General features: G+C 35.2%; 1 protein-coding gene across 2 annotated transcripts in view; it reads left to right on the forward strand.

The window, feature by feature from the left end:
• CDC40 (cell division cycle 40) overlaps positions 1-12,757 on the forward strand; it is a 54,726-nt gene extending 41,969 nt beyond the window's left edge. For both annotated transcript variants that reach the window (XM_022554267.2, XM_089921933.1), the window contains 6 exons: positions 413-514; positions 2,072-2,187; positions 2,435-2,568; positions 7,139-7,215; positions 9,620-9,764; positions 10,766-12,757. In XM_022554267.2, the coding sequence (XP_022409975.1) occupies positions 413-514; positions 2,072-2,187; positions 2,435-2,568; positions 7,139-7,215; positions 9,620-9,764; positions 10,766-10,943 (752 nt within the window). In that variant the 3' untranslated portion in view covers positions 10,944-12,757. The remainder of the gene's footprint in view (positions 1-412; positions 515-2,071; positions 2,188-2,434; positions 2,569-7,138; positions 7,216-9,619; positions 9,765-10,765) is intronic.
• Positions 12,758-16,373: the final 3,616 nt, after the last annotated feature.

The following is a 16,373-nucleotide window of genomic DNA, read 5'->3' on the forward strand; positions in this document are numbered from 1 at the left end:
CTCAGAGTGAACTTTCAAATCGTCACCAGCCATTTCTCTTTCATTGGCAATAAATGGACTATTATGTTTCCTTAAATTCTTTTGACTGTTTAGTCATCAGCTGTATGTATAACATGTTAAGAGAGTGCATGAGAGACTTTTTAAAACAAAGTTACATCTTTTCTTTTGGTTCTTACCTAAATTTTATGCATCAGAATCACCAGAGGAGCTTTTCAAAGGGGAAAAAAACCACCTACATTCCCAAGCCCACACATAACATATTCTGAGTCAGTAAATCAGCATGTGGGGTTCCAGTGATTTTGACTCACAGCGTGGCTTGAAAAATACTGTTTAATGCTGTTTCTCTTATGGTGCTTATATTTTAAAAGAACATACTTCACCTCACCTCCATTTCTATTGTCTCTGCCTTTAGGTCACAGTAAAGCTGTTAGGGACATCTGCTTTAATACTGCAGGAACACAGTTCCTCAGTGCAGCTTATGACAGGTATCTTAAGCTCTGGGACACTGAGACAGGTAAGAGCTCACTTATACTAACATCTATTTACCTTATAAATTAGTGTTTTTAAATGAAACAATGTGAGTGGTCTTCTGTGGTAAAATGGTACCTTCCCTAACTGCTGATTCTCATATCATTGACTATTAGCTAATATCCCAAAATGTTTGTAGAGTTGAAACTCAGCTATATAAGTAGCTCTTTTACTATGAAATTTCTTTTCCACCAAATATTTACAATTTATAAAGCAAATATATTGATAGACAAGGAAATTTAAAAATTTCCGTAGACTATTTAATTGATCTTTTTGTTCCCCTACATAACCTAGCACACTGCACTGCACAACACAGAAGCACAATAAATACCTGATGAGCAGAATTAAATTTAATTGCCCCAATTGGTTAAAATGTAGGTCTAAACTTCCATGGAAAGATTGGTTTTATATATTCACAGACATATTGATTACATCAGCACGCTGTGGCTAGTATAATTTTATATAATTAGACAACCATCTTTCATCCTACTGAGTTTTAAGGATAAAGAAAATAGGTAATAGTAGAACACTGTCTACCAGGCATTGTACTAAGTGCTTATATTGCAGTATCTTGGTCAATCCTTAAAATATCACTATGAGATTAAATACTATTATTGTTATAGATGAGGAAACTGAGGCTTAAGAGGTAACTTTTCTAGGGTCACACAGCTAGTAATGGTCGAATTGGGTTCAAACCAAGGTCTCTGTAATGCCAAAGCCCATACTCTTAACCTCTTTGGCAGTGGTCCTCAACTCTAGCTGCATTTTTTTAAATAAATTTATTTATTCATTCATTTATTTAATTTTTGGCTGCACTGGGTCTTCGCCACTGCACGCGGGCCTTCCCTAGCTGCAGTGAGCGGGCCTCTCATTGCGGTGGCCTCTCCCGCTGCAGAGCACAGGCTCTAGGCACGCGGGCTTCAGTAGCTGTGGCTCGCAGGCTCCAGAGCGCAGGCTCAGCAGTTGTGGCGCACGGGTTTAGTTGCTCCGTGGCATGTGGGATCCCCCCGGACCAGGGCTCGAACCCGTGTCCCCTACATTGGCAGGCGGATTCTCAACCACTGCGCCACCAGGGAAGCCCCTCTAGCTGCATATTGTAATCACCTGGAGAACTTTATCTGCTCTGCAATTGATGATACAGATACTTTTGAATATACTTTTTTTTTTGCGGTACGCGGGCCTCTCACTGTTGTGGCCTCTCCCTTTGCGGAGTACAGGCTCCGGATGCGCAGGCTCAGCGGCCATGGCTCACGGGCCCAGCCGCTCCGCGGCACGTGGGATCTTCCCGGACCAGGGCATGAACCCGTGTCCCCTGCATCGGCAGGCGGACTCTCAACCACTGCACCACCAGGGAAGCCCCTTGAATATACTATTTTTAATCATTAAAAATCCTTGAAAAGGAACAATGTAGTTTACAGTAAAGAACAAGTAGGTTGCCATTCCTCAAAATTTATTAGCAAATGATCTCTAGATCTTAATCCCAGGGTTATCTTTAAATGGTCAAATTTATTTTACCTACTTTAACTTGGGTCTTTGGTTTTAGGACAGTGTATATCAAGATTTACAAACCGAAAAGTACCCTATTGTGTCAAATTTAATCCTGATGAAGATAAGCAAAATCTCTTTGTGGCTGGGATGTCTGATAAAAAGATTGTGCAAGTAAGTAAGTCTTTTCACAATATTTTTATTAAGATTCCTGAGCTTTACACTGTATGAGGGGCTAGAATAAGGAATATTAACTTGTTTAATGTTTGCTACTTCTAGGGAGTGCTGATGTTCTAGTCTTGGAAGCAGTGAATCTATAAAAACACGATTTTGGAGATCTTTTTTCCTTCTCCATTTTCCACAGTTATGATCTTTGTTTTCATAAATCTGCTCTTTGCCATTTCTCTTATTTGATATACAGTGGGACATTCGAAGTGGAGAAATTGTACAGGAATATGATCGGCATTTGGGAGCTGTCAACACCATTGTTTTTGTTGATGAGAATAGGAGATTTGTGAGCACATCTGATGATAAGAGCCTAAGAGTTTGGGAATGGTGAGTTTTTATCAGTAGAAAATCTAATTAATATAAAGCAAACAATTTAAAATTTTGTAGTGAAAGGCTTTCAATTTGAATATTTTCACAACTGTGATCTCTGGCCTGTCAGTCAAACTGGTTTAACTATTTAGGTATCCAGAAAATGAAAATAAAAATTTAAACATGCTACTTTTCATAGTCTTTAGATAATCTATCTAAAGAATATGTATTTTGAGTCCTTTTTCTTGCACTAGTAAAAAAGCTTATATAGTGCCATCTTACATTCTTTATTAGGTATCTTATTCATCTTTGCAAAATGACTGACGAAAAGTAGGGGTCACACACGTATAGACTGTATTGCTTATGCTAGGGATTGAACATAACATCCTAGCCTTAGAACCAACCCAAAGAAAATATTTTTAAAATCTCTTAATTTTTTAAATGTCTGCATTTTGATTATTCAGTACTGAAAATTGCCCCATGTCATCACCCCTGTGTCCTGCTGTTCATAGCCCATAATGTTTTACTTGTAAAGTATAATCAGAATATATTGCTTAATTTTGCTTTCCTAGAGAAAAAAACACTTTTCTAAAGTCAAGAAATACTAAAGCTAATTTCACTAAGTATCTATCATAGATCATGTTTTATAGTTGATTTTCAAAGCAATGCATAATAATCTTTTTGTTAAGAGTTAATGTTTGGTTGGAACCCAGCTTGTTTTGATAGTCAATGATAAGGCACAACTCAACTGTGGTTACAGCCTTGCGGGGACTAGAAACTATCTCCCTACCCCCAGAAGTTGTTCAGCTGTAGGAAGTGAGAAGCCTTGAACTACAGGCAGTAGTTTCCTCCTGAAACTGAGTCTGTTTGGGGACCTGAGCACGTCCCTAACCATTGTCAGGACAGTTTGGGTAATTGAAGATTTAATGTAATTTAACTGCTGTTTCTCCCATCACCAGTATACCCCTCCAAATTACCCCCAATTAATGGAGAGTTGACTGTACTTTATACATAGTCATTCTTAATGTCCATGGTTTGAGACTATCTTATAACTAAGATCTCTTCTACTTCAGAAATGATGTTACATGCAGAGGACCTGATAAGGATATAGTTTTATATGAGCCATATAGACCATTTGCACAACAAGCTAGATAGTTTAGTGTACATATAGCTGTTTTGTTTTATGTACTTTACCAGTTTGATTATACTTAAACTTTCAGGTGTTTCTATCAGATATTTTCGGCTCCATTTGAAAATGTGAAGTAGTATAAAAGAAACTGGTAAATGTTTGAATGATGCACCAGTTACAGGGCTTTTAGAACACTTGTGTATGTTTTCTAAATTAGAGCATCGGTCAGTAAAATATTTTGATTAAATGATCATGTTTCTTTTTTTTCCTTCTCAGAGCTTAAGAAATACTCCTAAGACTCATGATACTGTTTCATTATAAATGATGACATCCTGTAGATTTTAGTTTAACTCTCACTTGCTATTAGAGCCTTCCTAACCAATCCTCACATGAGATTAGGCATCTTCTCTATTATCCCACAGACAACCCTTTGCTTCTCACAGCTTTTTTAGTTCTTGCTTATTTATTCTCTTCCCTGATGAGTTTTTTTATTTTTAATTTTTTTTGAAGTATAGTTGATTTACAGTGTTGCATCCTGACGAGTTCTTAATCATGAGAGAAAGAACTGTGTCAGTCAAATTCTCCATCTGTCTTCAACACCAGCACAGTGCCTGGCATGTAGTATGCACTGAATATCTAAGGAACTCATTGTCATAATTATTAATGATGTTACATTTATTGAGCTCTTTCTATGTCCCAAGCACACTAAGCATTTTACATGAACTATTTCATTTAATGGGCAAGTGATCTTACAAGATAGGTGTATTTCCTATTCCTGTTTTACAGATAAGGAAACTGAGACAGATTAAGTAATTTGCCCAAGGTTCCACAAGAAACGAAAGAGCCAGAATTCAAACTCAGATCAAACTGATTCCAAAGATTTTTTTGTTTTTTTTTATAAATTTACTTATTTATTTATTTTTGGCTGCGTTGGGTCTCCGTTGCTGCGCGCAGTCTTTCTCTACTTGCGACGAGCGGGGGCTACCCTTTGTTGTGGTGCGCAGGCTTCTCATTGCGGTGGCTTCTCTTGTTATGGAGCATGGGCTGTAGGCGCACGGGCTTCAGTAGTTGTGGCACACGGGCTTAGTTGCTCCGCAGCAAGTGGGATCTTCCCAGACCAGGGCTCGAACCCGTGTCCCCTGCATTGGCAGGCAGATTCTTAACCACTGCGCCACCAGGGAAGCCACTCCAAAGATTTTTCTTTTTCTTTTTTTCTCCCCAGTTTTATTGAGGTATAATTAAAACTGAGGTATAAATAAAATTGTAATGTATTTAAAGTGTACAACATAATTATTTGATATACGTATATGGTGTGAAATAATTCATTAACCCTTAATTAACATATCCATCACCTCACATATTTACTTTTTTGTTTGGTGAGAACACTTACGTTCTACTCTCCTAGCAAATTTCAATTATGCGATACAGTATTATCAACTATAGCCACCATGGTGTATACACTAGAACCTCAGACCTTATTAATCTTACAGATAAAAGTTTGTACCCTTTTACTAGCTTTGCCTAATTCCCTGCCCACCCCTCCACCCAGCCCCTGGCAGCCACTATTCCACTCTCTATTTTTATGAGTTTGACTTTTTTTTTTAAAGACTGCACAAATAAGTGATACCATGCAGTATTTGTCTGACTTATTTCACTTAGCGTAACACCTACCCTCCAGGTTCACCCAAAGGAACCTTGGTTTTCTTAAACAATACTATACAAACTAAGACTATTATACAGTTTTAAAGAAGAACAGAGATTGTAATTAGATATTGAGCATCCTGTGGTATCCTAATTGCCTAAATTCTAAATTCATGAGATATTATAGGCATGTTTTCTCCCAAAGGCATTTATTTTTCTTAAAATGTTTTTAAAAGAAAATTTTACAGTGGTTGGCACAAATGTCTTTTATTTTTAAAATTTCATAGGTTTTTGTTAGGTTTTTTTTTTGTTTTTTTGATGATCTCATTTCCAGACTGAAGATTATTTGTAACATAAGTTACTAGCTTATTATACTGATTTACAATTTCTAATTAGAATATAGTATTATGTTTATTAAATAGAACTATGCCTAGCATTTTTACTAGCAATTATGAAGTTCACAGGTGTTCAGATTCTTTTCATGTTATAGAGCTCATTGCACCAAGAGTCCTTGAAGTAAGGGATCTGTTTAAATTTTAGTAAACCATTGATTGATATGAACCTGAACTATCATTAACTTTAGAAAATGCTCTTATTTTTTAATTCATGTTATAAAATTATCAGCCACTAATAATGAGAAGGGAAAAGTAGTTGAACCTTTTTAAGGTTGAGGCTCTTCTCAATACATTTGGGTCATTCATTCTGAATGTCAGTTCTCACTGGTAGCTTAGAGGTATTAAAGGGTTGGAGATTTGATAAATGATACTGTTCTTCAGGTTATACCTGAAAATGTTTTCCTCCAACCAAGACTCTGATAGTTTTTTCCAATCATTTGCTTCTTCTTCCGGGTTGATAGATAGATGGTTAGAGAAGATGCTTACTTAAAAGGCAAATTATTATTATTGTTATTGTTCTAATTAATCAAAGTCTTTGAACTTGAACCATGGTTTGAAATTGAAATTGGTGCTTTATAGTCTGTATTATTCATCAGATTACATTTCCCACACATTACTCTATAAAAAACAATTCTGATGTCTCATGGTCTCTGAAGGACCAAAATCCTTCAGAATTAGTAAAGAATTTTTTATCATGGAGAATATTAAAAATGAAAAGACACTTAGAATTTTGGATGGGTCTAGATTTAGGTGACTAGTTTTGGATTTTTGTTGTTTTTGTTTTATCTTTTGTATCACTCACAAGAAAAATATTTTAATGCTTTTTCTCCTACACTGTACACATTTGGAATACTTTACAAATAAGCTGAAAATAGAAGATGTCCAGGTACCAAGCACTTAATCTACCTTACCCATCCCTTACCCATCTGGATGGGCTCGACCTGCTTGCAGATCCCTGTACATCTTTGCCTACCATCTATCTGCTTGCATTGCTGAAAGCTCTTTAGCACTCTCACCTGCTTGCAGAGTAACAAGTTATGGTTGACTGGCAGGTAAAATAAGAATATTTCCCTGTAGGTTTGCCTCAGACATCTTGCTTCTGGCTACCGTGGTACATTTTTAGATGAGTTCATTATTAACTTATAGTAACAGATTTTTTTTTAACATAAAGGCCAAAGTTTAAATCAAATAGAGATAGAAAACTAAATCACTGACACTTGTAATTATCATGGAAAGTCATTTGTAAAGTAAAAGCTTTATAATAATCAATAGAATGTCATTTTGTGGTTTTCCTTCTTCCAGGAAGTTTCATGAAAGGTTTATTAAATATATAATTTCGAGAGCATCTCTTTTGTTTCAGAGATTATTATTCTAAAAGTACTTTTAGAAATTACTATGCTGATATGCTATTTTTAATTTTTAGGGATATCCCTGTGGATTTCAAGTATATAGCAGAACCCAGCATGCACTCAATGCCTGCAGTGACTTTGTCTCCAAATGGTAAGTTAGTAGATAGTGTTTTTAAATGAGCTCTGTTTTCAAAAGAGCCTTGGCCATTCCCTCCTAGGGGAAGTGTGTCACAGTGCCATACTTATATAAGGAAATCTTTTCAATATTAGAAATAATCACTGGTTTTCATGTGTGAGTCACCTCACCCATTCTCTTGTTATTTTTAAAAGGTAAATATAAAAGAAATGATGATTTGCAACTAACATTGCCCGAGCATCTAAGGATTTCCATCTGAGAATCAGGATTTGTTTTTTTATATATAATTACCTTCTAACAGAATCATGTTCAACAGCTCAGTGATTTATTGTGAGCTCTTTTTCTTTCAGAGAATAGGAAATTTTGTTCTGGTTCCTCATAGAAAACACCTTAGCAATTTACTGTAAAAGATTTTTTCAGGCAAAAATTAAAAAGATAAGTCTAATACTGTTTTCTATTTAATAATTCATTGCCTTCTAAGTACAAGTACTACAGATATACTGATATAATTCTACATGATGATATTAAAGTGGAGAATCCGATATTTGGGCAGCATTGTGAACTCAGTAGCTACTGTGAGTATAGAGCAAGGAAGAGGGGACAAGAAAGAGTTTGCTTTTCTAGTCGGGGCATCTGCCACAGGCAAATCAGTGATATTTGTCAAATGCCCTATGATTTTTATGAGAAGAGCAACCTCACTGGGTGCTGTTCTGATAATCACTATATTGTATACAGTCACATTTGTCACTGTGCACCTGAATTTCATATAGTGTATTTTTAAACCATCCATTACAAATACTGTGCCCATCTTGAACAAGGCCATTTACCCAGTCAGACTGTGAGCATTGTTAGAGTCATCCCTTAGTTAATCATGTTTACAACTATATAGGATGTAAAGATACTGCAGTTAACACTCTAATGGCTTTGGTGAATCCTGCGTAGATAAAAGCAAGGTGGCCCAAATTGAAAAATGGGCAGAAGACCTAAATAGACATTTATCCAAAGAAGACATACAGATGGCCAGTAGGCACATGAAAAGATGCTCATCATTGCTAATTAGAGAAATGCAAACCAAAACTACAATGAGGTACCACCTCACACCAGTCAGAATGGCTGTCTTTAAAAAGTCTACAAATAATAAATGCTAGAGAGGGTGTGGAGAAAAGGGAACCCTCTTACACTGCTGGTGGGAATGTAAATTGGTGTAGCCACTAAGGAAAACAGTATGGAGTTCCTCAAAAAACTAAAAATAGAGTTGCCATATGATTCAGCAATCCCATTCCTGGGCATTTAACCAGAGAAAACTATAATTCAAAAAGATACATGCACCCTTAGTTCATAGCAGCACTATTTACAATAGCCAAGACATGGAAACAACCTAAATGTCCACTGACAGATGAATGGATAAAGAAGATGTGGTACATATATACAATGGAATGCTACTCAGCCATAAAAAAGAATGAAATAATGCCATTTACAGCACAATGGATGGACCTAGAGATTATCATACTAAGTGGAGTAAGCCAGAAAGAGAAAGACAAACACCATATGATTTCACTTATATGTGGAATCTAAAATACAACACAAATGAACATATCTATGAAACAGAAACAGACTTAACACATATAGAGAACAGACTTGTGGTGGCTGGGGGAGGGGGGAGGGGAGGTGGGGAAGGGGAGGTGGGGGGAGGGGAGGTGGGGGAGGGGGAACTGGGAATCTGGGATGAGCAGATGCAAACTATTATATACAAAATGGATAAACAACAAGGTCCTACTGTATAGCACTGGGAACTATATTCAATATCCTGTGATAAACCAGAATAGAAAAGAATATAAAAAGAATATATATCTGTATAACTGAGTCACTTTGCTATACAACAGAAATTAAACACAACATTGTAAATCAACTATACTTCAATAAAAAATTTTTTTAAAAACAAGTGTGGCCCACAACAACAGTTACTAGAATTTTTTTAGTCATATCTTTCTTTGTACAGTTTTATTTAATAATCCTAGGTTTTCTCACCTGGAGTTTATCCTTCCTCTTTCCATAATTAACATAAATAAGTCTCTTTCTCTCCATGGTTCTACTGTTTATACTTACTACAAATTAATTTCATTTCATAAAATTTAGTTTTATTAACGCTAAACTCAGAGTTTTTGTATATCCTAATTTAAACAAACAAAAAAGCTTTTATAGGAAAAGTGCTAAATGATATAAGATTGTATGAGCAAAATCCAAATACCTCTCACCAGCAACAAATTTGTAACACTTTACAGGTGGTATGGTAAATTAATTTTCCTACTATTATGAAGTAGTTGGGAATAAAATAATATTAATGATTGAACATATTTAAATAAAGTCTTTTTAAAATTTTCAGTCTTCCTCTAAAATGTCTCATTTATTGAATTTACAGGGAAATGGCTAGCGTGCCAATCAATGGACAACCAAATCTTAATTTTTGGAGCACAGAACAGATTTAGATTAAATAAGAAAAAAATTTTTAAGGGCCATATGGTAGCAGGCTATGCTTGTCAGGTAGACTTTTCACCAGACATGAGGTAAGTTTAAACCTTTTCATGTATTCCTATATTCATATATAATGATATAAACTACTGCTGTACAAATAACACTGTACAAATCACTTTTATATATGTAATTGTATGAGAATTGTTCAGATTGTCAAAATGCCAGATAAAAGGCAAGAACAAATTAAGACAGCTACATTTGGCTTTTTTTTAAAGTTCTTTAGTCTGTCTCTTTATATTGTTTAGTTCTGTGCCCTTTAACCACATAATGAATCCCTGTCTTTATAGGCTATGTCCTACTTTCTTTCTGCGTTTCTAAGCAAGGCTGGAAGGACTGTAATCTCTATATTGCTGTGATTGAATGAGCACCAGAAGAATTAATCCTGTATTATAGGGTTGAAGTTAACAGTTTCACTACAGCTTTTCTGTGCTGAAACCTCAAATCCATCTTCTGGTCACACTAGATTTCTGAAGCCTACAGCCTTCCTAAGAGTGAAACTCTGCATTCATTCCCCTATTGTTAGCTAAAATATATGGGTATCACTAATTTAGAAATCCCTATAAACTTGTATGTTTAACCTGGTAATTGGGATTTAGACTCCTACCTCTGAGTGAATCTTGGATATATTCAGAAGCTGTTGGAGCCAAAAATAATTATGAAGGTGGTAGAGTCCACTATAGTTGAATGGGTCTACATGTGTTTGCTGGCTCTGTATGAAATTGGTTCCCTTACACTGTTTCTGACTGTCTAGAGAGTGATTGTGATACCACATTCACTGTGGCCCCTGGCTCTCCCAATCTTCCAAGTTAAAAATAATTTTTCACTCTTAGATTGGTCACTCAGTGGGGAGGTTTTCTGATAGAAGTTTAAATTATAGACTGCTTTATACTCTACCTTATTATTCTAAGTATTATATAATCACGGTGATTTTTTTACGTTAAGGTGAAAAAGATAAATTATTTCTCTGTTCCTCACCCACTTTACCAGTTGAAGGTGTTTGAATAATTTGAATTTATTTTTCTTCTCATTATAGCTATGTGATTTCAGGAGATGGAAATGGAAAATTAAACATCTGGGACTGGAAGACCACAAAACTCTACAGTAGATTCAAAGCTCATGATAAAGTGTGTATAGGTGCAGTGTGGCATCCTCATGAAACATCTAAAGTCATAACTTGTGGTTGGGATGGTCTCATTAAATTGTGGGATTAATGGGATTAATCCTTATACTATCTGGGATCATTTTTGATCCAATATCATATTTAACTATATTTAATTATTAAATGTGTTAAATGACAACTTGATTTACAGATTATGATTTTCTTACGTGGCCTTATGAAGTTGAACCATTGTTTAAAAAGAAAAAAACTTTGTAAATTTGGCTCATATAATTTCATTGGCAACTTCATTTTGTTCTTTATAGATGTTATTTATACAGAGAATGACCATTAACTTTATATTTGACAAGTAGTTATTTTTGGCAGGCAGTTTGGGTTTACCCCCATGACGTACTGAAAGGATCCCTTTAGAGCTAAGAAGGAATCCCTAGTGGATTACCTCTTCAACAAAAAGGGAAGAACAGGGATGGTATAATTTAACGTGAATCTGAAAGAAGGATAAAACCACCCACAGTTACTGTTCCCATTATTTTCAGTGGGTCAAGTTCTAATCTTTCGGATTCACGAGTTCCACTATTTTTTATGACATATGTTGTGTCTGTTTAGTTGTAAGCCAGCAATCTTCTCTGACTGCAGCATTCCTCTAATTATTAAACAATGTAAAATAAAAATCAGTCCAGAGTTCTTTTCTTGACTTTCTTCCTGATCAGTATAGACAGGATTGTATATAATTAGAGAATTACATTATTTTTGAAGATGGAACTCAAGAGGATGAATCAAGACTTTGAACTGTATTTGTATTTACTGTCCAATAAAGACCTGGCTACACTTTCAAAAATCAGGGTCTCCTAGGTCACTCACCTCTTCACTGTTGTTACTACTGAAATACTCCTCATAGGAGATTGGATGTGAGGACATAGTTCAAAATGTCAACTTGTAATTTCTTTGAAGCTGTATGTTTTATCTATTAAAATTAATCTGATTTTTTTATGAATATATTCAATAAAACTTTTTAAGATTAGAAAAATTTTAAACTTCTTTCCAAATCTTTGGGTAAAATTGACACTCCAGAAAGATGGCTAAGTTTCCCAGTTTGAGAAGCAGGGACTGTGATTGGTTAAAAAAATTTTTTTTCAACTTCAGATTGTGAACTCAAGATAGCCTCTTAAATATAGTAACCAAGAGCACTTTAGTTTGACGAGACATTTCTCCTGTTTTTTTACAAATCTATGTTAGATGTTTGAATGTAGTGTGAAATATTTCAATACCATGCTGTAAAAGATTGGTTCATAGCTGCTCAGAGTGCTGACTTGGAGACCAGAATCATGTTGAGTGTTGATATCCTAGGAACATCATTAGCTCTGAGTCCTGTGCTATCAAGAGCAGTTCATGCTCCATACCCTTAGAACTTCCATTTTTAAACATTAAATTTAAAAAGACCTGGTATAGATGACCAGGTGCTATAGCCACATATAAATAAATTTCAAAGAAGAAAATAGAAAAAGAGAATAAAAGTGGTAGAGATGTATTTTTGGACACACAGGCACTCAAAGAAATAAGAATACACTGCCTGGCTGCTGTTATTTCTATTTCTTTATCTGCTGGGAAGGGTGCCTACCATTTCCTGGAGAGGAAAAAGTTCAGACAGGAGCTTTTCTTTAGTCCCAACCACTGGTTTTAACAAATGTGAATTACTGAAATATGATGGGACAAAAAGTTAATCATACATTTGAACTATCTTGTTCAGCACCAGTATTGTGTATGTTACAAATCATAATTTCAAAATATGGGTTTACTTCATTGTGTTTCTAACTGTTTCTAAACTAAGGAACTGTATATAAAAGCTGTCGCTTTTTTTAAAAGACTGTATTTTTAAATAAAGCACTTTTGTAGAAAGTGTTATCAAAATTTTCGTTCTTAGTCTCCTTTTAAGTCTTAACTCTGAGACACTAAACCATTTGCATATTTTAAATGGGTCATTTTGATTTTCTGGGGAGAAATGCTTTAAAGGTGAGTATAGTATATTAATGGGTTTATTCTAAATAAATGACAAAAATACAGGGCAGTGTCCTCAGAGCACATAGATTAAGTTTAACACAGTCCATATTTATTCACTTGGTGCCACTGAGTCATGATTGCATCCATTTTAGAGTATACAAATGAATGGGGTCTTTTCCAGCATAAGAAAGTTTACAGATGATGTTATGACTGGAATTAAGTGGTTACCATCTGGCTCCTTTTCCTCACTGCAACCCTTTTGTCATACCCAGGACAGATTTCCTTCCTAAAAGTTAGAATAAAAGTGATGCTTTAGTGAAGGTTTAATGAATATTTCAATACTGAAGCACAGGCTGAGAATATGTTGTCCTAAATAGGGAGCCCGTTTTAAGATAAGGAACAGGGCGTAGCCTCAAACAGGCACTTCTCTAAGTAGAACAGTACAGAGTGATTTTTGAGGATACATTGTGAGGCTGGTTGATGTCCTTAGCATGTTTATTAATTACCTGGAAGAAAACATGGACAATGAAATAGCAAACCCTTGGATGGTAGCTGTAAGAATTGTAACACTAGCAACAATTATAGAGACTCTACTTGAAGAATACTGTTTCTCAGAGTGTAGACTGAGAACCACCTGGAGATGGTGTCACTTACTGAGATACAGAATTCAGAAGAAAGTAGTGGTTGGTTAAGGAAACCATAATGAATTCAGGTATGGAGAAGGGAAGTGTGAAGTGCCATCCAGGCCAAAATATCCATCAGCAGTATTAACTTTGGGTCTCAAAGTGAGACCTAGGGAACACATGCTATATTTCATCAAAGATGCAGGTTTTTCACATTTTTAACATCTCTGAAATAGGGCTATGTCTTAAAATCAATGATGTGTCATAGTTTAATTGGTGGCATTCTTTCTTAATGGATCATGAAATAACTGATGAAATACAGTGTAAACAAGGCAATTACTAAGGGACCTAAGAAGAAGAAGAGAAGATCCAGGGGAAAGAAGATTCCATCTTAGCAGCTGGTTCAAAATTCATGTTATCAAATATTTATTTGATCAGTGGGTAAATAAAGTGAATGAACTAGCAAAAGACTGCAATTTTACAAATACTATATATTCATTCCCTGGTTCAAAGTCAGCACTTTTAGTAAGTTCCCCAGATGATATGCACACGAAGAATGAGAATTAGTGGAGTCTGAGTTTATCTTGAGTATTTCAGAAGCTACACTGTTTAGAGTGTGTAAACTCAGAGAAATTTAGCTAACCAAAAATATGTACACGTGTGTGTATGTGTGTGCATGTATTTACATGCATGTATGTGAATATGATATACATTTTACATGTTTATATGTACACCTTCCATGTTCAAAGTCACTTTAATAATTGTAGAAACAATTTTCTCAATCTAAACACTGAAATTTTTTTTTTTTTTTTTTTTTAAACACTGAAATTTTATCTGAAACTTAAGTCACAACTTGCAGCCAGAGTCCTTAGAGCGGCTTTATTTTTAGTGACAAAGTGATAACTCCTTTGCTTTTACAGCTTCCTATAACTGCAATAACTGTCTTCAGATGATTTTTTAGCTCCCCACATCCTACTCTCCAACCTTCAGCATTTTTGAGATCTGAGGGACTAACTCAAATCTCAAACATTTTGTATTTAAGTATGTGTTCTAGTATAGCACTAACAGAAATACATGAGCCATATATATAATTTTTAATTTTCTAATGGCCACATTAAAAAGGGGATATTAATATAAATAATATATGATCCAAAATATTCTTTCAACATTCAATTATTTTTTAAATTAATATTTTACTTTTCTCATACTAAGTCAGATCTGGTGTGTATTTTACACTTAACAGCACATCTCAATGCAGACACTAAATTTTCATCAAATATTTTATCTGTTTCACACAAAGTAGATTTACATGCCTAAGTTGTTCCAAACAGACCTACTAAGAGTTTTCTAATAATTGAATCAAGTATAAGTTTTTAACTTAATTAAAAGTAAATAGAATTTAAAATTCATCTCCTCAGTCATACTAGCCACATGCTAGGTGCTCAGTAGCAACATGTGGCTGCTGGTTACCATACTGTCCATACAATTCTAGTACCACTTTTTACACACAGTGGCTCAAATACCCAGCTTTACTGCTTCATCTTCTGAAAGACATTTTAAGGTTCAAAACTACTCATAAGATGTCTTATTTAAACAATATAAATGTTCATATTTTTCTGTACTACATTTTGGACAGTTTCCTCAGGTTTATCTTCCAGTTCACTTTTACAGTCTCTTCAGCTGTGTCTAATCTGTTTAATTCATTAAACTCATTCCAGTGACTATTTTTCCTTTGTGGTAGGTCTATTTGTACTTTTTTATATCTACCTGTTCTTCATGTCTTATTTTTTATGGTTTCTATATAGTCTTTTATGCCTTTAATCACATCTAATAATTTATATTATACTTTCTTTAAGATTGTTATTCTGTTATCGCAAATTCTTGGACTGAAAATCCCAGTGTATAATGTGTCTGTTAACTCTATCTCATGGTGGGCCATTTCCTTGTCAGTTGTAATTTTTTATTAGGAGTTCATCTTACGTGGGTCTTGTTTTTTGGAGGAAATACTTCGTAGTCCAAGCTGAAGGGTCCCTTTGAGTGGTTTTACATTTGCTTCTGCCATGCACCCCTGAGACATCACCCCCTAGAACCAGTTTTATATCTAAATTTTTCAGCTTATGGATTTCTTAACCACGTGACTATGGATTCAACTCTTTAAACAGGCTGAAGTTTTCAAATTCTCATGAGAAAATTTGATTTTCTCCAGAGCTATAGCAAGGGTAGACTTCCTTGTGCTCGGAGGAAGGGGGATAGGGGTAGTTTTTAGAACCCTCTTCCATCGAGATTGTAGCCCTCCAAGGGTCCCACTGCTTCAAGTATCTCACTCAGTTCCAATCCTTTCCCCCAACATAGCAGGCCTTATCTCTAATGCTCTAGGCCACTGGCCATCACTGGTATACCGAACTAGGACCACTGCAGTGTAGATTCCTGCTCTACCTCTCTGGTTCTAGGGTCCCCCGGGCTTTTTGTGCCTGAAGATTTTTCTTTCTTGGGCATTCATATATGTACATAAACACATACACATACATACATAGATAAATGCATACATATATATTCACACATATACATACAGAAGGATCACCATAAAGATATATACTTAATCTAGTATCTTTGGATATTGCCACTTTGTTAGGATAGTCTAAAAACACAGAAGTGTAAACAAGTGCAGTCTGAAACATTCTGATTTTTAGAACCTTGTGAGTTTAAGTGTGTTATCCTAAAAAGGTACTTTACCTAAGGGCACTTCACTCGACTGGAGAGGCATCATAATGGATTCATCTTTTATCTGGGGCTTTTCTTCTGAATAAACGTATCATTTGGATTCTCCTGAATTTATCCTAAGACTATAGCACACAAATCAAGAAATTACCTAACCACTGTCTAAGCCTTCTCTAATCATAAAA

Source organism: Delphinapterus leucas, chromosome 12 (genome assembly GCF_059928025.1).
Source record: "Delphinapterus leucas isolate spDelLeu-1000000601 "Yukka" chromosome 12, BTC_Dleu_Yukka2, whole genome shotgun sequence".
Lineage (NCBI taxonomy): Eukaryota > Metazoa > Chordata > Mammalia > Artiodactyla > Monodontidae > Delphinapterus > Delphinapterus leucas.